The 17,443-nt window shown below is 35.4% G+C and overlaps 1 protein-coding gene and 1 long non-coding RNA gene across 19 annotated transcripts in view; one reads left to right on the top strand and one right to left on the bottom strand.

Moving 5' to 3' along the window:
- Window positions 1–17,443, bottom strand: part of TMEM232 (transmembrane protein 232) — a 246,090-nt gene that overhangs the window by 59,177 nt on the left and 169,470 nt on the right. Inside the window, exon 16 of one of the 17 annotated variants that reach the window (XM_077861770.1) lies at window positions 13,292–13,350. The exons of the other annotated variants lie outside the window; for them this stretch is intronic. Within the exon in view, the coding sequence (XP_077717896.1) occupies window positions 13,305–13,350 (46 nt within the window). The 3' untranslated portion in view covers window positions 13,292–13,304. Of the gene's footprint in view, window positions 1–13,291; window positions 13,351–17,443 lie in introns of those variants that run through there. 17 annotated transcript variants of the gene reach the window in all.
- Window positions 1–17,443, top strand: part of LOC144291937 (uncharacterized) — an 84,085-nt gene that overhangs the window by 45,726 nt on the left and 20,916 nt on the right. The window contains exon 4 of one of the 2 annotated variants that reach the window (XR_013359489.1): window positions 12,365–12,737. The exons of the other annotated variant lie outside the window; for it this stretch is intronic. This is a non-coding gene — a long non-coding RNA (uncharacterized LOC144291937). Of the gene's footprint in view, window positions 1–12,364; window positions 12,738–17,443 lie in introns of those variants that run through there. 2 annotated transcript variants of the gene reach the window in all.

The raw sequence follows: 17,443 nt of genomic DNA, 5'->3' as shown, positions 1-17,443 counted from the left end.
GTAGATTTCATAGGATTTCAGCAGATAATTTTATCAGCTGTGAGTAGTTTTAAGTGTGCCTTTTCCTTTCTCCATTATATAGAATGTAACTATAGGTTTTCATAGAGTTCCTTTATTAGATTGAGGAAGTTCTACTTCTTGTTTTAAAAGAGCTTTTATTTTGAAGAAATATTTTTGTTAAATGTTTTTCTTCATTTATTTTTTTCCTTCTTCAGTCTAGAAATAACAGTTTTTATAAAGATTGATAATTTTCACTGTTCAAATGTCATTCCTGGAATAAAACCCACTGACTCATAATTTTTTTTATGTATTGCTGAATTTGATTTGCTATCATTTTGTTAAAAATTTTACATCTATGTTTGTGAAAGAGTCATCACTGATTTTTTTTTCTTGTAACACTTTTTTCCTAGTTTTAATATCAGGACATTTGCTAGCCTCATAATATGAATGAGGAAATGTTACTTAGATGAAGAGCTTTTGTAGAGTAGATATGATTTCTTCCTTAAAAGTTTAGGAGAATTAATGAATCCATTGGGCTCAGTATTTTCTTTCTTGGAGGATTTTAACTATGATTCAGTTCCTTTATATTCATCACATTAAACCCATTTCTTCTTGAATGAACTTTGATAGTTTTTTGGCTTTCAAGTAATTTGCCTATTGCATCTAAGCCATTCGATTTATGAGCATTAGTTTTTAATATTACATTATTATCCTTTTAATGTCTGTAAGATCTGAATGATGTTTCCTTTTTTAAATTTGATATTGATAATTTGTAACTTCCATTTTCATTTTGTTTTTTACGGTAATCCTGGCTAGAGGTTTATCATTCTTTAAAAATATTTTACTTATTTATTTGAGAGAGCACACAGAGGGAGAAGGAGAAGCAGGCTTCTCGTTGAGCATAGAACTGATGCGGAGCTTCATCTCATGACTGGGAGATCTGAGGTAGTTGCTTACCAATTGAGCCACCCAGGCACCCTGAGGTTTATCACTTTTATTGATATTTGCAAAGAACAAGCATTTGATTTCCACTTACTCTATTGTTTGTACTACTTTCAGTTTTATTATTTCAATTTTATTTATTATTCATACTTCTATTTAATTTGCTTTTATTCTCCCATTTTCTTAAAGTGGAAGCTTAGATCACCAATTTAAGATGTTTTGTTTTCTAATATAAAAATGTAATGTTATACATTTCCCTTTAAACATTGCTTTAACTGCAGTTTACATTTTTATATTAACTGCATTTTACATTAAAAATTTTTGTTTTCTTTTGAATTAAAGCATTTTCTCCTTTTCATAGGACTTCCTTTCTCATAAAATTAAAGTACACACTTCTAGATAACCCACATATTTGGGTTACCATGTATTTTCCAGACACCTGTGTTTTCTATAATTTAAGGGTTTTTTTTTTTACAGTCTTAAAATAAACCTTTTATAATTTTTATTAAATGTCAGAATATTGACATCTTAGTGAATTTTTCATGTATATATGACAATAACTTTTATTCTGCTGTTGTTAGTTGGAATATTCTATAATGTTAATTACATAAAGTTAGTTTATAGTGTTGTTTCAGGCTTTGATTTCCTTACTGATTTTCTGTCCACTTGTTACATTAATTGCCCAGAGAGAATTGTTGAAGTGTACAAGTATTATGGATACTTCAAATCCAAAGTATGGATTTTTCTGTTTCTCTTTTCAATCCTGTTATTTGTTTCATGTATTTGAAAGCACAAGTTTTAGGCCCCTGCATTTTTTGGATTTTTTTTTTTTTATTCTTAGTGAATCAATTTCCACCCCTATCAGTTAGTAATGTCCTTTGTTAGTTTAGCCCTGGTAATGTTTTTTGTTCTGAAGTCTATGTCACACTGTTTAAGGTGTTTACCTTTTCTAATATTGGCCTTTATTTCTTGCCTTACAGAATTAAAACTGAGTCTTGGTTTTTATAAATTGAAAATGTAAAAGAACTAAACAGGTTGACTAAGTTGAACAACTCAGATGAGGAAACCAAGGCTCAGAGAGTTCAGACAAGGTAATAGAGGCTCAAATGAGAGTTTGAGATGCAGAAATTAAAGTGCTGAGAGGTTGGAGGCTGTGTCATAACCAGCTAGTTAGTAGCAGAACCAGAGCCAAGATCCTTACACTGGGACATCTCGAGCTTCTCCCAAACTAAAAACGTGTCTGCCAATGAATTCGCTCTTAACAAGCATCTTATTATCTAATAGTTCTAAAGGTAAACAGTAGACATTTAAAGTCAAGTATCTTATGCCTGGGATTTTAAGGATGGGGATTCCGACCACCCCCGCCCCCCCCCCCCCCCAAAAAAAAAACTACAGGGAACAGCTCATTGTGCCGCAGGTAAATGCACCAAAAGAAACTGTAAAGTCATTTCCATTTTCTATATTCTGGTCTCATGACACCAGTAAAATAATAAGTATGAGATAGCAATGTGACCCTCAAACAGCTCCAGGTTTTGGTGCAGTGGCTTTATGAATTAGCTCTTACTTTTTGGTTTTCCAAGTGCTGTGCTTTACAAAAAAGCTGTCTGTTAAGCACCTCACACACTGAAGAGATTATGTGCATGCATTCAAATACAGTGTTTTCCATTATATTTGGAACTGAACACTGCCCTTTATCACTTTTGAAGGAGAAATTATGATTGACAAGTGCTGTTGGCATAAAGTCATTAGTAGATTGCTCTCTGACTTTTTCTTTCAATGGTGTCATCCTTCTAAACCGATTAAACAGAAAATTAAAACATCAGGCTGTATATTGGGAAATTCTTTTATCAAAATATCTTTTTTATTTCCTGTCCTTTCTTCCATGTTCTCTTATTCAAATTGCTACAGTATTCTTGGAATTTTTATAGCTGTCCCTTTTAAGATACATTTTCAGAATTTGCTTGGAGAAGACTTGATGGAATCTATTTTCAGTCTCAGTAGGAGAATCCTAATTTGCATCTCCTCTTGGGTTGTCCTGGCCTAAATTGATCTACACTGACCTACTTCATTTTAAATCAATTCAAGTTTTTTTGTGTGTGCACACAGAACCAACTACTACCTGTACTTAGAGGCTGCAAAATCAATCCCAGGGAAATTTAAGCACTCTGGACAAGCTCTTCAAATAAAAGTGTACTGTGTTGTACTGTTCAGAATTCTGAAGGGCACTGAGGTGAAACTAAGAAGTTAGAAGAGTTTAATCAACCAGCTAGTCAAAATTTGTATCAGCTGTCTGTGATCCAAAATACATTTTGTTCCTTCTAATATCATCTGATGCCGTTGCTATAAAATCAAATCTAATGTCATGTTATTATATTTAAGTATACTTAATATTTTTGTGGCAAGAGGGACAAATGTTATTCTCCTACAGTTGTTAGGATTGTACTAGGCTATTTCTTAAGTCAAATTCTGTAGCCAACTCTACTTTAGAAGTGAGATGCTAAAAAAAAAAAAAAAAAAAAAAAATCTAAACTAAATAAGGGTCATTGGTAGTTCACTTTGCTCGAACATGTTGTGCTATTTAGCCAGAGTCAACAAAAATAATAGTTGAAACTTCTCAGTATTTTAGCGCTTGCTTATAAACAAATTTTCTCCTAAGCTGCTAAACTATAAGGAGATAACAATTATAATTCCTGTTGTGTTTAGAAAAAGATCCCATACTGGAAATACATCACACTGTTGAGCTTTAAAAATATCAGAGGTACAATAAATGCTGTTCATAAATGCCCATAATATTAAACATAAATAATAAATACTGTAAGGAAGGTAGGGCTATAGGACTTCCTAGACGGGAAAGAAAACTTCTTTCCAGAAGGAATTAAGAAATGTTTAACTGATAATAAGTCACTTCCACAATTTACCTGCACTTGTGCGAAGCCAGGAAGAGTGAGAGTGAATCCAAGAGTTGTATACTTTAGCAAGATTGAATAAGCAATAGATTATAGAATGAGTCAAAAGTGCAGGGATTTGTAGGTAATAAGATAATTTAGGAGGCTATTTCAAAAGTACAGATGAGGTTTGTGAAACATGAATAGAGAGTAGCCAGTAGAGATGAAGACCAAGTAGAAAAATAAAAACGTAACATCAGGCCACTATTTGGCTTTGAAAAGCAAGAGAGGGAGAGGAGTAAACTAACCAACTGACTAACTACCTACTAACTAAAGCAAGCCAGAGATGTTGAGCCTAGATAGATAGGTCAGAGGTTGATAGTGCTTTTACCAAAAGAGAGAACAAGAAAGAGGGCCAAAATTTTTAAGGACACATTAAATGTTTAGCCTTTTGAAGGCTAATGTAGATACTCATTTAATTACTGATGAATAACACTAATTACTTCAGTTTTAGACATAGTGTACTAAGTTTTCGTGTCACCAAGATGTTCAGGTAGAGGTGCTCACCATGTAGTTGCAAAGATAGAAGCACAGTAGAGAAGTAATAAAAACTTCGTGGGGCAAGGCAGTAGTTAAATCCACATGATTACGAGAAGGGAGGTAACAGCAAGGAAAGAAAATGTTGGAAGAATCCCTGTAGTTGGAGGGGAAGAAAATCCAGAGAAGACACAACCACAGGTGGAAGAGGAAAACTAGAAAGAAAAAAATGTCTTAGAAAAGAGAGAAGCAATTTTAAAAAGGGGTAGTTAGGCAACAGATCTCAGTCCACAGCCATGGATATATATGTTAAAAACAAAGAAAAAAGTTTAGAAACCAGTTACGTTTATTTGGTAGAAGGTTTTATTCTTTCTTTCACTTCTTTCCTTTCTAAATGTTTATGGGCATGAATCCATTAACAGTATGTGCCATGAAAGGGCAAATTGTCTATGATCATACCTCCTTGAGATAATTGTGGTTTAATTTGGCATATCTTCTTCCAGGCATTTTCAGTTTATGTGGAAATAGTCAATGGAGAATGCATTAGTTGTCAAATGTGCCATTTGTCAATATAACACTATGGTATTTGAGCTATTTAAGGATTTCTGGCTAAAATTGAACTTTGTATGAAAATAGTGTTGCAACTCACCATATTTTAATGTTTGATGTTTCCCAACAAATCATTTGCATTCCTTTTCTCTTTTAAATTTAATCTCATTTTTAACAGTTTCTTCTCAGTTACACTTAGATTGATTTTTTCCTTTGTCTACTATGGAATTAATGGCATTTACTTTTCTTATTACAATTTCTATTTTTGTCTTTTTGTTTTATCTGATGTCTTGTATGATCTCTTGTTTTTACTGTGTATATTTTCTATTTAGAATTTTGTTATTCTAATTTACCCCCATGATTAGGAAGGCATATATATTCTGTTTTTAATTCATTACATCCACATTTCTAAAAAAACTCTATATATCAAAAGTTATTAGGGTAAAAAATATATTTTGAATCATATCCTCCTTTTGATTCTTTCCCCATTCTATATAAGAGGGGGGAATGTAACATATTTTTACTTCTCCATTTTCTCAGTTTTCTCATTAAAACTATAATGTATATTTTAAGAGCCACACTATTGAAACTTATTAAATTATAATTTGATCTCTATTCAATACTATTTTTATTCAATTTTATAACAAATTTAAAACAATTAGACTGAAACCTATGTTTAATTTGATTCAGCGTTCACTGCTAGTGTTCGTAGAATTATTCACTGGATGATAGTTTCTAGGACTACATAACAGATCATTGTCTTCAAAGAACATAGAGTCTAATGGCTTTCTTTCAATGGCATTACTTTCTTGTTCTCTATTTTGGTTGAAAGTATTCTGAAGCTTTAAGTCCATTCTTAATCTCCTAATTTAGGCACTTTTTAGAAATATAGAGGTGTTCCAGTGAAGATGGTGGAGTTGGAGGATACTAATCTCACACTGTCCCATGAATAGAACTAGATAATAGACACATCAGTGTTAATAACCTAGAAAATGGCCCAAAGACTAGAGGAACATACTCTTCACAGCTAACTGTAGACAAGAGTCTACATCAAAGAGGATAGGAAGAGCAGAGACAGGGTCAGGAGCTAAACAGACCAGCAGAAACATCCTCAGGAGGGAGGCACAGAAGGGACAGAAACAGACCCTCAGACTTGAAACTCCAGGTACAGGGAACTAGAATGGGATGGATGAGTCCCTATAACATTTGGCTTTGAAAACCAGAGGGGCCAAATTTTGTGAGTTCTTAGGATCAGTAGAGCTTAAAAGCTGGAATTTAAAAGATCAATAGGTTCCTAGGAGATCTGGGAAGGGAAGGGAAGCTGACTCTCCACCCTTAAAGAGACAATACAACAAACAGCCCCACAGAGACACAGCACAGAAGTGGCAATTTGAGAATCACCTGGAGTATGTGGGAGGGAGATTTGTCTACTGATGTCAGAGGGGGGGGGCTGGAGGGGCAGGGGTCACTGGAAGACCCAGCAACAAGGGGTTGGCAGCTGTCATGTCCCGCCCCTACTTCCCAGCCTAGAACAAGGAAACTTGTGGGAACCTCCACAGCACAGTACTCACTGCCTAACTTGCCAACTGTGCAAATCACACCACCTTGTTCTGCAGACATGGCCCTTCCAGCCAGGCCTCAGCTCCAGGTTACCTCCCACAGCACACTGTACAAAACAAGGCTAAACCTAGCCTCCCAACACTGTGGGATTCTTTAGATCTGCCCCCTCTGATCTGGCCTGCTTAGTTTCCTGGCAGCTACAGATTCCCTCCTGCCAGTGCAAAACAACTGGCACTGCATGCCCCACCCCTGCAATTTCCTGCTGTTGATACTATTGCATCACTGGCAAACGCCTGGTCTGACTCAACTTAAGCCCAGGTGACCCAAGACTGTGCACTAACAGGGGACCAAACCTTGCTCATCACAGGCAAAGAGAGCCATCACAGGTGACTAGACCAAAGGTAAAAGTAGCTCAGCCACAACCGCAGAGTGCAAGCAACACATGCGAAAAACACCCCTGAAGTGCCAGGTTTTGGTGAACAGAGGACATTGCACTACGGGGCACTACAGGAACTCTTCTTCATAAGGCCACTACCTTCAAGTTTAGGATACATACATTACTTTCATAACACAAGAAACAGAGTGAGATAAAATGAAGAGTCAAGGCAGTATGTCCCAAATGAAAAAACAGGACAAAAATCACAGCAAGAGACCTAAATGAAATGGAGATAAGTAACATGCCTGAAAGAGAATATAAAGTAGTCATCAAAAAGATACTCACTGGATTTGAGAAGAGTGAAGTATCTCAGTAAGACCCTTAACAAAGAGATAGGAAACATGAAAAGGAAACAGAAATGAAGAACTCAATAAATAGAATTTAAAATACACTAGATGCATTTATTAATCAGTAGACACTAGCTGCAATATATAGTAGACTAGAGGAAACAGAAGAATACATCAGTTACCTTGAAAAACAGAGTAATCAAAAGCAAACTAAACAGGAAAGACAATAATATATGAAAATAGACTAAAGGAATATAGTGACACCCTTAAGCATAATAACATTCACATTACAGGGATCCTAGAAGGAAAAATGAGATTAAGGGATGGATTGTACTTCAAGAAATAAGAGCTAAAAATTTCCCTAATCTGGAGAAGAAAACTGATACCCAGATCCAGGAGGCAAAGAGAGAGAGAACCCTCAACAAAATCAACACAAGGCAGTCCAATCAAGACACACAGTAATTAAAATGGTAAAAAGTAGTAATAAAAAGAATTTTAAAAGTAGCAAGAGAAAACAGTTACATACAAGGGAAACCCCAGCTGATTTTTTCAGAAGAAACTTTGCAGGCCAGAAGAGAGTGGCATGACATATTCAAAGTGCTGAAGGAAAAAAATCTGCAGCCAAGAACACTCTATCTAGCACAGCTATCTTTCAGAATAAAGAGGAGGTGAAGTTTCCCAGACAAACAAAAGCTAAGGTAATTCATGACCAGTAAACCAGCCCTACAAGAAATTTTAAAAGGGGGACTCTGAAAGGAAAGGAAAGACCATAAGGAGAAAGAAAATTAGAAGCACAAAAGCAGTAAAATTAAGTATATCTATAAAAATCAGGGGATTCACAAAATAGAAGGATGTAAAGACAAGAGGTGAGAAGAGTAAAGAATGGGTTTAAACTTAGGTGGCCATCAACTTAACATAGACTGCCATATGTAGAAGACATTATTTCCAAACCTAATGGTAACCACAAATCAAAAACCACTACAGATATGCAAAAAAATAAAGAGAAAGGACTCCAAGTATATCACTAAAGAAAGCCAGCAAAGCATAAGAGAGCAAGAAAGGAACAGAAAAGAACTGCAATAACAATCATAAAACAAAATGGTAAGTATATACCCATAATAATTACTCCAAATGTAAATGGACTGACTGCTCCAATCAAATACATAGGGTGATGGAACGGATTAAATTAAAAAGATTCATTTATATTCTGCCTACAAGAGACACATTTCAGACCTAAAGACACATACAGATTGAAAGTGAAAGGATGGAAAGCAGTTGGTTTGCAAATGGACGTAAAAAGAAAGCCAGGGTAGCAATATTTATATCAGACTAAATAGACTTTATTTTATTTTTTTTTAAATAGACTTTAAAACAAAGACAGTAACAAGAGAAAAAAGAACACATCATAAAGGGAATAATCTAACAAGATACAAACATTGTAAATATTTATGCATCCAACATGGGAGTACCCAAATACATAAAACACATAACAAACATGAATTAATAGTAACACAATAATAATAGGTGACTTTAACATACCACTTACATCAATAAATAGAGCATTCAAACAGAAAAATTACACAGGAAACGATGGCTTTGAATGACATATTGGAAGGATGGATCTAGATAGGTTCAGAATAATTCATCCTAAAACAATATACATTCTTTTCAAGTGCATATGGAACCAGAATAGATCACATACTAAGCCACAACACAGTCTCAAATTAAAAAAGATTGAAGTCCTACCATGCATCTTTCACAACCACAATGCTATGAAACTAGACATTAACCACAGAATAAATCTGGAAAGAGCATAAATACATGGATGTTAAATAAGTTATCTGATTTGTTAGTATATATTTGGTTATAGTAATCTGTTACTACACTGGCATTTCTGTGTTTATCTGCTGTATTTTTCTCTTCTAGTTCTCATTTTGATTTTTGAGCCTACTTTCTTTTTTTCTTAGCTAATGTAGTTAAAGCATTGCAATTTTATTTTATTGGAAAAACTGGTCGTTACTTTTATTTTAAAAAATAATAACATGCTATTGCACAATGTGGGTCAACAAAGAAATCAAAAAGGAAATAAAAAATACTGGAGACAAGTGAAAATGACAACATGACAATCCAAAGTATCTGGGATACAATAAAAGCTATACTAAAAGGAAGTTTATAGCTATATGGGCCTATCTCAAAAATAAGAAAAAAAACTCAAAAAAAACCTAACCTAACATCTAAACAGAAAAAAAGAACAAACAAAACCCAAAACCAGTAAAAGGAAGGAAGTAAAAAATAGAGCAAAAATAAAATAGAAACTAAAAAAACCCAGTAGAACAAATCAGTGAAACCAGGACCGGTTCTTCGAAAAGATCAACAAAATTGATAAACCTTTAGCCAGACTCATTTAAAAAAAGAGAAAGAGGACTCAAACAAAATTAGAAATGAAAGAGAGATAACAACAGACACCACAAAAATACAGAAGTTTATAAGAGGATATTATAAAAAAATTATAAAGCAACAAAGTGGAAAACCTAGAAGAAATGGATAAATTCCTAGAAACGTATTACCTGTCAAAACTGAAGCAGGAAGAAACAGAAAATTTGAATCTGTAATATAAAAACTCCCGATAAGCAGATTGGAGGAGACACACAACTGACATGTCTTCTTACCATGACTCTTACAGCCATTTCTCTCTTGGGCACAATGACAACCCTTTCTTTTTTCTTAAGATTTTATTTATTTATTCATGAGCGACACAGAGAGAGGCAGAGACACAGGCAGAGGGAGACACAGGCTCCCTGCGGGGATCCTGATGCGGGACTTGGTCCTAGGACCCTACGATCACGACCAGAGCTGAAGACAGTTGCTCAACCACTGAGCCACTCAGGTGTCCCTCCCACAGTGGCAACTCTCAAAGAAAAACTGATAGCACCAATTGCAGAATAGGCAACTGTCCCCAAAAATAATATCACTATAGTGGATGTTGGGCAAATCGGTATGGTATGTGCCATCAGAATTCTGAGAAAGTCTCTGGCAGATGAACTTGCCCTTTTGGATGTTTTGAAAAATAAAGGAGAAATGATGAGTCTGCAATATGGGAGCTTATTTCTTCAGACTCCTAAAATTATGGCAGATAAAGATGCCTCTGTGACTGCCAATTCTAAGACTTTGGTGGTAACAGTAGGAGCCCACCAGCAGAAGGGAGAAAGACATCTTGTCTGGTGCAGAGGAATGTTCATGTTTTCAAATTCATTATTCCTCAGATAGTCAAGTACAGTCCTATTTGTATCATAATTGTGGTTTCCAACCCAGTGGATATTCTCACATATGTTACCCAGAAACTAAATGGACTATCCAAGCACAGTGAATAGAAATGGGTATGATCTGGATTTCTGCTGGATTTCACTATCTTATGGCTGAAAAATGTGGCATCCATCCCAGCAGCTGCCACTGATGGATTTGGGGGAAACATGGCAATTCACATGTGGCTGTGTGGAGTGAACATGGCAGGCGTTTCTCTCCAGGAACTAAATCCAGAAATGAGAACAGACAATGACAGTGAAAACTGGAAGGAAATGCATAAGATCTAGTTAAAAGGATATACCAGCTGGGCTACTGGATTAAGTGTGGCTGATCTCACTGAATCCATGTTTAAAAATCTATGCAAGATACACTCAGTGGCAAGAATGGTGAAGGGAATGTTTGGCCTTGAGAACAAAGCGTTTCAGAGTCTCCCATGTATCCTGAATGCTCAGGGATTAATCAGTGTTATCAACCAGAAGCTGAAGGATGATAAGGTTCCTCAGCTCAAGAAAAGTGCATACCTGTGGGACATCCAGAAAGACCTAAAAGATCTGTGACTTCAGGCTTCTAGGCTGTAGAAATTTAAAACTATAATGTGATTAACCATGAGTCTTTAGTTTTTCATCCATATACATGGATCACAGTTTGCTTCTTTCTTCCTAAATATATTAATCAGGGCTCACAGAATCAAAGCTCATGCTCTATTTAATGCTTGCACTGGGGGCCCTTGAATAAATAAGATTAAATATTGTCGTGTGCTTATAAAAACAAAACAAACAACAAAAACTAAAGTCTAGTCCCAGAAGGTTAAAGTTCACATATATTCTTCACAAACTATTCTAAAAAATAGAAGACAAAGATAAGCTTCCAAATTCATTCTATGGGACCGGCATTACCTTGATATTAAACTGAGATAGAGACACTGCAAAAAAGAGATCTAGAGGCCAGTATCTCTGATGAACATAGAGGCAATAATCCTCAACAAAATATTAGCAAGCCAAATCCAACAATACATTAAAAACATCATTCACTATAATCACAAGAGATTTCTCTTATGCAGGATTAGTCAATGTGATACATCACATGAGCAAAACTAAGGATAAAACCCATATGATCATTTCAATAGATGCAGAGAAAGCATTTGACAGAGTACAACATAGATTCATGGTAGAAACCCTCAACCAAAAAAAGAAAAAAGAAACCCTCAACAAAGTAGTGAGAGGAAACAGGTCTCAACGTAATAAAGGCCATATATGAAAAAACCAACAGTGAACATCACTCAATGAGGAAAAACAGAGCATTTCCCCTAACATCAGGAACAAGACAGATGTCCACTCTCACCACTTTTATTCAACACAGCACTGGCTAGTCAGTCCTAGCCACAGCAACCAGACAAGAAAAACAAAAGGCATACAAATTGGCAAGAAAGAAGTAAAACTTTCACTGCTTGCAGATGACATGATACTATATATAGAAAACCCTAAAAACTCCACTAAAAATCTACTAGAACTGATAAATGAATTCAGTAAGGTCTTAAGATACAAAATCAACATACGAAAATCTCTTGCATTTCTATACATTAATAATGAAGCAGCAAAAAGAGAAATTAAAAAAGCAATCCCATTTACAATGGCACCAAAAATAATAAAATATCTAGGACTAAACTTAACCAAGAAGGTGAAAGAACTATATACTCTAAAAACTATAAAACAGAGAGAAAAGATATTGAAGATGAGACAAATAGATATTTCATGATCATGAATTAGAAGAACAAATATTGTTAAAATGCCCATACTACCCAAAGCAACCTACAGACTCAAGGCACTCTCTCCTAAAATACTAATAGCATTTTTTTTTTTTTACAGAACTAGAATAATCTGAAAATTTGTATGGAATCATGAAAGACCCTGAATAGCCAACAATCTTGAAAAAGAAGAACAAAACTGGAGGTCTCATAATCCTGGACTTCAAGATATACTACAAACCTATAGTAATCAAAACAGTTTGATACTGGCAGAAAAGTAGACCCATAGATGAATGGAACAGAATAGAAGAAGTCCAGAAATTAACCCCCAAATATATGGTCAGTTAATATTTGACAAAGGAGTCAAGAATATGCAGTGGGAGAAAAAACAGTCTCTTCAAACTATGGTGTTGGGAAAACTGTACAGCTAAATGCAAAAGAATCCTAACTCTGGGAAACAAAGGGTTGTGGAAGGGGAGGTGAGTGGGGGGATGGGGGGACTGGGTGATGGGCACTGAAGAGGGCACTTGATGGGATGAGCACTGGGTGTCATACTGTATATTGGGAAATTGAATTTGAATTAAAAAATGTAAAAAAAATGAAACTGGACCACTTTCTTACACCATATACAAAAATAAACTCAAAATGGATTAAAACCTCAATGTGAGACCTGAAACCACAATAATCCCATAAGAGAGCACAAGCAGTAATTTCTCTGACATTGGCCATGGCAACATTTTTCTAGATAAGTCTCTTGAGGCAAGGGAAATAAAAGCAAAAGTAAACTATTAGGACTATATCAAAATAAAAAGCTTCTGCACAGCAAAGAAAACAACAAAACTAAAAGGCCACCTACACAATGGGAGAAGATATTTGCAAATGACATATCTGATAAAGTGTTATTATCCAAAATATGTAAAGAACTTATAAAAGTCAACATAAAACCCCCCAAATAATCCAATTTAAAAATGGCAGAAGACATGAACAGACATTTAGAAGACATACAGATGGCCAGCAGATCCATGAAAAGGTGCTCAACATCACTCACCATCAGTGAAAGGTCAACCAAAATCACAATGAGATATCACTTCACACTTATTGGAAAGGCTAAAATCAAAAACAAGAAATAACAAGCATTGGTAAGGATATGTAGGAAAAGGAATCCCTGGGTGGCTCAGCGGTTTGGCGCCTGCCTTCGGCCTGGGGTGTGATCCCGGAGTCCCAGGATCAAGTCCCATGTCAGGATCCTTGCATGGAGCCTGCTTCTTCCTCTGCCTGTGTCTCTGCCTCTCTCTCTCTATCATGAATAAATAAATAAAATCTTTAAAAAAAAGAAAAAGAAAAAGGAACTCTCTTACGCTGTTGGTGGGAATGCAAACTGGTGCAGCCACTGTGGAAGACAGTATGGAGGATCCTCAAAAACTTAAATACAGAATTACCATATATGTGAGTAATTCTACTACTAGGTATTACCCAAAGAATATGAAAACAATAATTCAAAAAGATACATGTACTTGGATATTGACTTCATCTCTGTTTACAAGAGCCAAATTAGAGAAGCAACCCAAGTGTCTGTCTGTAGATGAATGGATATTGGAGATGGTATGTGTGTGTGTGTATAATATATATATGTGTATTATTAATATATAATACACATATATACATGTATATATACATTAATATATTAACGTATATTTATATATTAATGTATTAATGTATATTAATATACAATATATACATATAATACATATAACATGTATATATAATTATATAATAATTATATATGTACATGTGTGTGTGTACATATATATATCTATATATACACACACACATGCAAAAGAATATTGCTTGGAGCACCTGGGTGACACAGTCATTTGGGCATCCAACTCTTGGGTTTGGCTCAGATCATGATCTCAGGGTCATGAGATCAGGCCCCACCTCAGGCTCCACGCTCAGCGCAGTCTGCTTAAGTTTCTCTCTTCCTCTGCTCCTCTCCCCCTTGCATACACTTGCTCTCTCACTAAAATAAATAAAACTTTTTTTTTCTATAAAGTTTGAGATCTTGCCATTTGCTGCAACATGGATCTACAAAGCATAATCTTAAGTGAAATAAGTCAGTCATAGAAAGACAAATACCCTATGATTTCACTCATAAGTGGAAATCAACAAATGAACAAAGAAAAAAGGGACAAAGGAGAAAACAGACACTCAAGCATCATAACTGATGGTTACCTGAGGGGAGGTGGGAAGGGGAATGGGTGAAATAGGTGATGAAGATTTAGAGTGGACTCATGATGAGCACTGAGTAATGTATAGAATTGCTGAGTCACTATCTGGTACACCTGAAACTGATATAACACTGTATTTTAACAATACATAATTTTTAAAAGTCATTAATTGGACTTCATCAAAATTAAAACATTTTCTTTATGAAACATACTGCCTTAGAAGGTGTAAAGACACACCACAGATAGAAAATATCTGCAAAACAGGTATCTAACAACTTATATCCATGATTTTTTAAACTTCCAAATATTTTACAAAACAAGATAGATGCTAAATAAGTACATGAACATTTGCTCTGCATTAGTAATCATTAGGCAAAGGAGATTTAAGAATGTCTACAAATAAAAAACAAAGATTAGGAAAAAAAAAAAAAACCCTGACAACTCACAACTAGAGCTTTGTTATGTTCCAGAGGGGAAGGCAAAAGAGTGGAGCCACTTTGGGTAACAGTGTGGCTGTTTTTTATAAAACTAAACATACTATAAACATAAGTTTTATAAAACTTTACATACAGTCCAGATATCTCACCATTAGGTATTTATCCAGGTAAAATAATAACACATTTATCCAAAAATGTTTATGGGTACATTTAGAGTGGCTATATTCATAGTCACCAAAAAACTGGAAACCAGATGGTCCTAGACTGAGGTATAGATAAAAACTTGCTCTATTCATGTGGTGAAATCTAGTCTGCTACGTAAAGGAATATACAAATATATGCAACAATGCGGACCAATCTCAAACACTTCATTTAGAGAAAGAAGTCACTGAAGACAACTTAGGGGCCATAGGCTAAAAGAATTCAAATATCTTCCAATAGAAATAATGCTATATGTTAGAGGGAACATCTCATCTTTTTTGTAAAAATCACTGCAAATGCCACAATTAGATAATAATAATGCATTCTAAAATTTGCATGTATTTTGACTGGACAAGGCAGCAAAGTAATGAAATACATGTATATAATAGTCAATAAAGTCAGATGTTATATATCATATATAATATACATATATATTCACTCTTTGCTTATGGTGATAAAGGCACTATATCCATATCTATCATCTACCCAAAGACAGAGAGAGAATCTTTATCATCATAGACTCCTTGAGGATGGGAATTGTGTTTTTCTGCCATTCTTTATCATAACTTCTTTAATATTTTTTTATTTATTTATTTATTTATTTATTTATTTATTTATTTATTTATTTATTTATTTATTTATGAGAGAGAGCACAAGCAGGGGAGGGGCAGAGTAAAAGGAAGAAACAGACCTACCCCCTGAGCAGGGAGTCCGATGCGGGGCATTCCCAGAACCTGGGATCATGACCGGAGCCAAGGCAGACTCAACCAACTGAGTCACCCAGGCTCCCCTATCATAACTTCTTATAAATAAAGGAAGTTCTCTCATCAGTTGTATCTTGAAGATCTGTGTGTGCTTATTATTTTTAATTTTCTTTCTGTTATTGTAGTTTCTTAATCCATCTTTCAACTGCTCATTTTCTTAATTCTCTTATAGTATTCATTTGTGGGAATTTTGGTTGCAAGCTAATTTTAAGTTAAGGTCTTAATTTCTCTCTCTCTCTCTCTCTCTCTGTCTCTCTCTCTGTCTCTCTCATCCTTCACTCTTCACTTGTTTTCCTCCTCACTCTCTTTGCTCAGCCTCTCCTGGGTCTTCAGGTCGTCCCTGTGATCTGGTTTCTAATACAAAACAAGGTCACCTGTTGGTTTTGTGGAGCTCTCCTGCTTTAGGTACCTGGAGATACTGCAAATCAATGAGCCAGCAGAGTCTTAGCTCAGTTCCTAGCTTAGAGGTTTGAGCTGTGTCATCCTGATTTTCTGGGAATGCAGCCTGATATAAGCCATGGGCCCAGGCATGATTAATAGCATCTATGGTCAGCGCCTTTCAGGACAGCAGGGGAGCTGACTGAAATTATGGCAGTTGGTCACAGCCCCCCACTCATGTTGGGGTGCTCTTATTCCCTGACACCCCACAGCAACTGAACCCAAGGAAGTCTACACCCGCTTTTGGCCACCATGCTAAGCCCCACTCACTACTCCAACTATTTTATGGTTTTTATTTATGGATATGTTTTCCTCATTTTTTGCATGACTATGAATTACTTACTTTTAAAAGCCATTTTTATACACCTTCTATGTGTTTGGAGCAGTTAGAAGGGATGAAATAGTCTAGGGCTTAAAGTACGTACCTACTGTGCCAGCTTGGTTAGAAGTCCTGTATGTAAAAGACTCCAAGTATTTGCTAAGCTAACTTGTATAAAATTTCATCCCATGTGAAACATTACAGTTATGTTTCACTGAATTCCTTTTTTCCCATCCTGCATTGTGTATTGCATCAAATCGAAATGAATGTCTCTGTGAGGCTAATAGGAACTTATCCCTGGGGATGGTCATCAAACATCTTTGAGGAGGTAGGGCCACTGGATGGCATGGTAGCGACTGACCCGGGCACATTTCTTTTCCAGCTTTATTATTTTGCTTACATACTTCCCTGTAACAAATACAGATATTAGAGATCCTACTTTATGCTATTGCCTTGGAAACATCAACCTTCTGCTATTTTCAATGATATCTGTAGCAATCCTTGCCCCCGATGCTAGACAGAGTAGGACTCTTTTTAGACTACGTGCACCAACTCTTATTTGCACTAAAGCTTTTCTTCTTTGATCCATTAGCAGAATTGATGTCTCCTAATGTCAAAAGGTACACAAAGCTTCAAAGACACATAGCACTGAGTTTGATCTTAAAAATACAAAATCAAAGGTTTTTTTTTTTTTTTAATCTTAGGAATAAGTCCTGCCTTTTACCTCATACGACTGAATTAAAAAATATTACCAGCTCATGCCTACTGGCCATTGGTATTAAAAATAAGTTGCTGTGAAGTAGGACTTCCAAA

Source organism: Canis aureus, chromosome 2 (genome assembly GCF_053574225.1).
Source record: "Canis aureus isolate CA01 chromosome 2, VMU_Caureus_v.1.0, whole genome shotgun sequence".
Classification (NCBI taxonomy): Eukaryota; Metazoa; Chordata; class Mammalia; order Carnivora; family Canidae; genus Canis; species Canis aureus.
The sequence above is the reverse complement of the archived record's forward strand: the minus strand, read 5'-3'. Positions and strand labels throughout refer to the sequence as shown.